General features: G+C 37.1%; 1 protein-coding gene across 2 annotated transcripts in view; it reads right to left on the reverse strand.

Moving 5' to 3' along the window:
- Positions 1-3,683: 3,683 nt before the first annotated feature.
- LOC107686288 (alanine--tRNA ligase, cytoplasmic-like) overlaps positions 3,684-7,983 on the reverse strand; it is a 13,567-nt gene continuing 9,267 nt past the window's right edge. For both annotated transcript variants that reach the window (XM_016483226.1, XM_016483224.1), the window contains 6 exons: positions 7,263-7,371; positions 6,678-6,791; positions 6,452-6,571; positions 6,272-6,358; positions 6,057-6,170; positions 3,684-5,222 (listed from right to left, as the gene is read on the reverse strand). In XM_016483226.1, the coding sequence (XP_016338712.1) occupies positions 5,043-5,222; positions 6,057-6,170; positions 6,272-6,358; positions 6,452-6,571; positions 6,678-6,791; positions 7,263-7,371 (724 nt within the window). In that variant the 3' untranslated portion in view covers positions 3,684-5,042. The remainder of the gene's footprint in view (positions 5,223-6,056; positions 6,171-6,271; positions 6,359-6,451; positions 6,572-6,677; positions 6,792-7,262; positions 7,372-7,983) is intronic.

Genomic DNA, 7,983 nt, shown 5'->3' on the forward strand with positions numbered 1-7,983 from the left:
TACGTTTGAGTTGATACTCGACACCAGGAGCTAAAACCACTGACGCAGTCCAATATGAACACATATGAGCAATATATTAAGTACATGTGGAGTATGTTTAGAAACCAACGCTACTAAAGGTGTGGCGCTTGTTCTAGAGATGCACTGTGAACAGTGGTAGAGCTTCTTTGTTGATCTTCAGCACACTATTAAATTTAACGTAATAGTGTTATATAATGGAAAACGACAGAAAAAAAGTATTCGATTGTGAGAAACCGAATATAAGCTTTCATTTATGAAGCCTGATGTATTGCGATACAATTTATGACTAGCTGATAGACAGATCTTGAAGTTCTGGTGGAATTCATTGATAAGCGTTTTCTTGAAGTCATGTAGACTCTCCTTTGCTGCTGTTCAGTCATTTACCATCAACAATAGGTGATTTTTTATATTTATTGTAAAATTTGTATAGTTTTCCTTGCATAATTTATTACATTATAAATGTTTTAGACCATACGAAGGATAAGCAGAAAGATCCGCTTGAACGACAAGTGCTTTCTACGGAGCCCCTAAAAGGTGGGGTAAGCGATTTCTGGTAGCCAATGTTGACATTTGAAATCACCAAAACAAACACGCCCCTACCCCAAAAGGGTCTCGCCCCTATTTTGATAGCTCCGCCCCACACATACGTACGCAACCCAGGCAACGATTAGTTCTGTGAAACAAAGCAAAACCAATGTTACACCGTGTCTACACCGGACACGAGTAGCGCGGTGCGACAAAATACTATGGAACTCATTATAATCAGTGATGCTGTCTACACCATAGATATATATACATATCTATGGTCTACACTGGATGTGGCGTGGCACGACACGACAAATCCCCGACAGAAAACTGCTGCTGCGTTCTATTTATGATGTATTGACACAAATTTCAAATGATTTTCAACAGCCTCTGTGTCCGATTGCAGGCCTTCCGCTCCTTGAGTTCTCTCCAGCGCTGGAAAGCTGATCCGATATTTACACGGGTCCTACTTCTTGCCTTATTGCCTTAAGCCTTCTTTTGTTCCGCAGACGTTTTCCTCTTTTGTTTTTTATCCGCCATCTCTATCTTTCTGTCGCTTGGCTCGCTAATGTCAGTCCCGTGCACTGAACGCTTTCTCCTCCACATCATGAGTAGACACGCCCCTTACTGCTGATTGGCTACAAGTTTGTTTTGCTATTCGGCCCAAATCAGTTTTCTAAAGTGTTTTTGAAAAATCGCTTACCCACCTTAAAGTGATGGGGAAAGTATACGAGATGGGAGTAAAATTTAATTTCAATGCTTTTGCGTTCTCTTGCAAATTTTTGCATTCCCCCAAAGAAACATTGTGTTAGCTGGCAAATTGTTTACTTGAGAAACTTTGCAGTACCTTGCAAAATATTTGTGTTCCCCAGAGAAACTTTGATTTACTTTGCAAAATATTTGCGTTCCCCTAAGAAACGTTGCGTTAGCTTGCAAAATTTCTGAGTTGTTTGTGAGTGAACTCTAAGAACTAAAAGGTTTTGCAAGCGTAAAAAAACATTATTTAATATTTTATTTAATATTTCATTAATTATATTTTAGTGCTTTTATGTTGTCTTGTAAATGTTTTGTGTTTTCTCTGCGAAACGGTTGCGATAGGTTGTAAATTGTTTGCCTTCCTCCAAGAAACTTTGTGTTAGCCTAGCTTGCAAAACTTTTGAGTCGTTTATGTGTGAACTGGACTTGTGTGTGTTATGGAAAATGCGCAAGTTTTGCGAGCGAACATAAGTTTTGTAAGCGAATGCAAAGTTTCTCTGGGAACAGAAATGATATTTCAATTATCTTGCGTTCTCTCATAAAACGTTTGTGTTCCCCCGAGAAACTTGCGTTCAAACAAAAGAATTGTGACACGAAAGCACTGAAATATATATTTTCTTCCAATCTCATATTTTTTCCATCACTACGTCCATAGCTTTCTGCTTCGGCCGAGTCTAAGTTTCAGGTGCAGTAGTTCTTTTTCAAAATGTAGACATATCAGCTATTTCAGTGTGTAAATGCACACACGTTACATGCTTGCGTGCCTTGTCCTCGCTTCTGGACATGTCCTCTCTCCAGAGCACAGTTAACCTCATTATAAGACGCATAAACACATGCTATTGTTCCTTTAGTCTTCTTACAGAGCATTTATTGACACACATTCGCGCTCACACAAATGTGGGCTCTAAAATAGGGCACGGATCGTCTACCCACCAGCTGTCCTCCACCCACACATGATTTACGGCTTCTCCTGTGCTCCACCACCTCATCCTCTTGTCTGTTCTTCTTTGAGCTAAGCTGAGCGCCGTGCCTTCGGGATCAGGGTGGGAAAACCTTCTCCCCTCTTGATTTTAAGAGCTACCTACCTGCATTCACTGTCACTTCTGAAAAGTCTCCTGAGTCCTTAGAAAATCCAGACCTGTGGCACACGAGTGCTTTTATACATTGTCAATAAAGTGTAAATGTCTTTTTTCGACGGTTATATACCGGGTGAATATTAAATGCACTGTGCTGCAGTGGCTTTATTATATTTAAGCCTATTCTGAGGGATTATTATTGGGCGTTTCACAGTGAAATTCTAATATCACGGATACATAGGATGGCTGCCCTCTCATAGGTAGAATATTGAGATGCGCAGTTGGTCACCAAAGAGTTTTATTCCATTACTAATCCTCTTGTTTTTGTTGTTCGATGTTTATGTATTGCGCAGAAAATATGGATTAAGGAAAATAAATTGGCTCGTGATGTTCTTGTATTACTCTTAACAGTATTCATTCATCCTAGATGTTTCTAGTTGGCAAGGAGGGATGTTTCTCTTCTTGTTTTCGTGCCACAGTAGGATCGTAGCCTGCCGAGTGATATTCAGGCAAATCTACTCAAACAATTTATGAAAGACTATATGTCCACCTTCTCTGTTCTCTCCATTTGAAATGTTCTGTGGCCAAATTGCATGACGAGATCAATTCCAAATTGGCTTGTTTCTTTATGCTCTTCTTGCTGACATTCTCAGCACTATATAATCGATCTTTGTGGATCCTTATTGTCATATTGAGAGAGCTTTTTCTAGGACTTTGTATCATCTTTTCTTGAATTGTTTGTAGGATTATAGGATGCAAAGTTGAAGGCTGTAAAGTACTGAGTGAGATGAATATTCCAGAGCCTGTTTTTTTCTTTGCTGCTTTTTCCACGATCATAGCTACACATGATTGTGCCTCCTGGATAGATATGTTGAGTGAATGATGCAATTTCATTTTTTTTTTCTTGAACCTTTTGAAAGGCTTTACGATAGATCTCCCTATTCCATTTGAAGAAATAATTAATAAAATGGCAGCAAAAAACCCCAACATGAAGTTAAAAATGAGGCTACAGTATTTAGACTCCACTTTAAACTTAATGTTGAATCCTGTTCTTCATGAAGGAACCGTCTTCAGCAGACTGTACATATCCTCGCTGTGCCACTGTGTTTGCTCTCATTAACTTCTCATTAGTGTTGATATAGTGGTTATTGGTCAGTGCTCTTTCCTTTCACAGCCTCAGTCTTTGTGTAATTCTGGACTGTTTTTATCTTTATGCTACTGTAAGAAATAAACGTTTAAAAATGGTTTGGCTCTTTGTGTCCAAGGACATTGGTAAACAAGTAAAAAATGTTGCTCCTTGTCAGAACTGCTTTATTTGATGCAGTACATTTTCATTACAACTTCAGTATGGAATTTAAGATTTTATGAAAGTAATGTTCATGTTCTTTTATCAGTATATGAACAAATGGATACATTTTTACTACTATGGTTTACGGGCTTTGCAGCTTCTAATGTGGAAACAGTGGCATTAAAAAATGGTTAAAAAGTTTGATGCCCTCAATATCACTTTCCATCCAGTATACTTATATATCACTTAAAAAACAGCATAAACATGTTGAATTCTGTGATGTTTTGTGATATAAGTTTAAAACTGTCCATCCTGATAATCAAAATTTTAAAAGGTAGCTAAACTTTAAGTTGATTAAGCAATTGTAGCTCTTTATTTCCATCCTTTTTGTCCTGTCATTGTGTAAAGTTATAATTATGTGTTTGTGACTGGAGCATATGTCTGAAAGTCTGTCACACCCATTTATAGAAATTGCAACAAGCATATTGTTTTAAATGAAAAGGTTTAAAAGAGTTCAGATTGTATCGTATAAGAATGTTACAGTGATTCAAAATATGTTCACATGGTTGTGCACCTGTAAGCAAGAATGTAATAATAGTACTATGACAGTTATGGATCTCTATAGTTAACCTGAATTTGATTGATTCATGTAGTTAGAGCTGACAAAAATCACCAGATAGTGTATTCAGTTAACAATTATACACGTTCAAACATACATGACTCCACACAACAATGAAAAGTCATTTATGCATTTGAAACCATTTTTTATTACCATTATCAAGTGATACATTTCATGTCACAGGTGATTAATGGCTAGTTTCCCCAAAACAGATGCTAGAAGAGCTAGTTAAAGGTTAACAGTGTTGACATGAATTTTCCTGAACCATTACGAGATCCTTCCATTTAAAGAGACAGACCAACAATTCTACAAATGTAATGGAAACTCTTAGGATAAAAAGACACTTTCAAATAGCGTGATAATGACAATAATTTTCCTCCTCATCATATGCTCCTAATGATAACAATGACCATGAGGTTGATTTTAGCTAGCAGAACATTTAACTGAATCTACATGTAATAATCCAATCAGAAAGCATGCACAGCCCATGTGCTTTGCATCAGAGAGTCAGGACGGTTTGATGGATCAGTTAACACATATGCAATGCCCAAATTTACCAAGAGCGGGCACTGTATATTTCCCTTCCTATTCATAATTGACAAATGACATTTCTGTACAGTTTTTACATTTTCTGCCCTGGAATGTCCAGTTTGAAAATGTAGCAAGCAGAGCTAGAACAGGACAGGAGGAAGGTTAAGACCAAACTAAGGACCTCTATCCAGATAAATCTCACCTACAATGCTATCTCTCTCTTTCCTTAATTTTCACCCAGTTTGAGGCGGGCAAACTCATTGGCCAGCTGTAGAGCCTCCTGTATGCAGTGTGTGTTTCTACCCGTGGCCTGGGCAGACATGTCTTTACCACCTCCTTTTCCGTCCAGCAGAGGGCACACTTCCTGAACCCACTCGCTGGCCTTCAGGCCTTGGTTTGCAACATCCTGGGAATACAATCAGAGCACATACATTGGTGAATTTAAATTGATACTTTACATATGCATTATTGTGTCTAGTACTATGCAAGTCAAAGTAATAATTCAACCATCATTAAATGTGAAACGAACAAAATATGGAATCTGAAACATTTTACTTCTGGAGGTTGGCTGTATAGCAAAGTTTTTCAGAGGAAAGGCGAGCTATTACTCATTGAAAAATACTTAATTCAATATTTCATCATTCAAACATTTAGGGTCAGTCATTTTTTTTTTGTTTTTTTTGAAAGAAGCCCCTTTATGCTCACCTAGGCTGCTTGTATTTGATAAAAAAATTATATATATATTATATATATAACAAATTATTGCAAAAATCACACACACAGTAACAGAGAAACATTGTAAAATATTACAATTGAAAAATATTTGTTTTCTGTTTTAATATATTTTAAAATTGTATTCCTGTGATGACAAAGAATAATTTTCAGCAGCCATTACTCCAGTCTTCAGTGTCACATGATCCTTCAGTATCATTGTAATATGCTGATTTTGTGCTGAAGAAACATTTCTTATCATCAATATTGAAAACCATTATGCAGCTTAATACTTTTTGTGTAAACTAATCATTTTTTTCAGGATTCTTTAATGAATTTATAGTTCAAAAGAACAGCAATTATGTATGTAAAAGTCTTCGCTTTTGTTCAATTTAATGTGTCCTTGCAGATTCAAAGTATTCTTTTTTTTCACAACAAGAAAATCTTATGTTTTAAAGTAGATCTGGTTAAATATTTTAAGAGAGCCCTCAGCCGTCTTACAAAATAAGGTCCTCTCTAACACATTTACCTGAGGCACTTGGCACAAGCAGATAATTTTCCCCACATCGTTGTCGACAGCAAAAAGCATAGCAGCAGTCTGTGGTGAATTTGTCTTCAGCAGCTTCAGAGACTCATTCAAAGCCTGTGGACACACAGACAAATCATTAAGACTTTCACTGCAGACAAGAACAAAATTCAGTTCAAGTATAGACTCGTAATTTGAAAAGACAATGAGAGAGTTACCTTTGCAGATGCCCCATTCTCCATCTCCATCACAATCAGAGGTTGGTTTGGGTTAGTTTCGATGATCTCCTTTGTCTTTTCCAGGACCTAAAATTAAAATATAATGTGTTCACAGTTGGTCTTTGACTTTCCAAGAACCTCAGTGACTAACTATCAGACAACAGAATCATATTCTCTTACCCTCTTCTGTACATCAGCCTTGCTGGCACGGTCCAGGTCATCCATGATCTTCTTAAGACCTTTCAGGGAATCCCTCATTTCATCCTTCCGCCACTGAGAGGTGACTGCAGTGCCCAGGGCCTGAATATATATACATACACTGATCCAGCTATACTTCGATGGGTAAAATCAGACACACCACTGATTCTAGACAGGTGAGAGCAGAATGTGTCGGAGCGGAGCTCACCTCTGTCATATCAGCAATCTCCTTCTGAATATCTTTATTAGGGGAGGTCTGAGCTTTCACTTTCTCTGCCATGGCATCTAGTTCCTGCTTCAGTGCATCAGCTTTCCTCTGGGCCTGACAACACAAACATCAATCTGTCAAGAACTATTAGAAATAGGAATCTAGAAACTTCCTAAATGATTTACCCACCAATAATTCCTAAAATACTGCACTAAAAAAGTATCTTAAAAAAAAAAACACTGTTCTGAATGTGTATTTACATGTTGTTACATGAATGATCAGTTAATAATTACACTGAATTAGCTCTCACAATTATAAAGCACATTCTTTGTGAGTCTTCATGATTGATTTGTTGAATAGAACTGGTTCAAAAGAATAATTTGTTTGTCAATCAAACTACACTAGCCAGACTGTGCGTGCAAACAGCAAGAAAACACAAGACATATTTAATCCTTGTATTATTTCATATCACATTCACATCAGACAGCAAAAACCGGTTATACATTCCCGACCCTAAATCAGATACTAAAGTATCAGTTAAAAACAAAAAGTGTGCATATTCATGTTGGCCCTGCCTCCTCTGACCTTCTGAGCCTCTGCTCCAGTCACTGCCACAATCCTCCTGATCCCTTTAGCGATGGCCTCCTCTGATACGATCACAAATGGTGCAGCATGACCAGAGTTCTGCAAGTGCCTATGGGTAAAAATGATCAAACAGAAAAAAATATTGCTTTCTTAAACATTTTGATTCCATTAACAAAAAACATTGCTAATCTAAATTTTCCATTCATTATTCATAATTTATCCATAAAGCATAGACAGGACAAACTTCTGAATATTACATAAAAAGTGATATTCACAGAAAACTAGATGTGCTGCTAGAGCCCAGAGGGCCTACTTCTGCAATACTAAAAGTTTATAATATTAAAATTTAGGGATGCACCAATACCACTTTTTCCAGTACTCGCCCGATACCGATACTTTTATTTTTGGTACTTGCCGATACCGAGTACCGATACCAATATTTTTATTGCATTTGTAAATTTTTTAAATATTGGGTACAGAAACCAAAAGAGTGTGTATATTGTTAGCTGTTAACTTCATTTATCAAATAGATACAGTCAAACCAAAATTTATTCAGACACCTTCAACATTTCTCACATTATCACAGTTTATTCGCTATAGTTTAGAAAATGGTAATTGTATTTGTATTGGTGCAGAATGAGAGGACAGTATACAGCCTTGCGCATTTCACACAGGCTGTTAGTTTCACTTTCGCCAGAAAGTCATGTATGCCTAAGGTTGA

The sequence above is a fragment of the Sinocyclocheilus anshuiensis genome, unplaced genomic scaffold, assembly GCF_001515605.1.
Source record: "Sinocyclocheilus anshuiensis isolate Anshui unplaced genomic scaffold, SAMN03320099.WGS_v1.1 scaffold481, whole genome shotgun sequence".
In the NCBI taxonomy this organism is placed as follows: Eukaryota; Metazoa; Chordata; class Actinopteri; order Cypriniformes; family Cyprinidae; genus Sinocyclocheilus; species Sinocyclocheilus anshuiensis.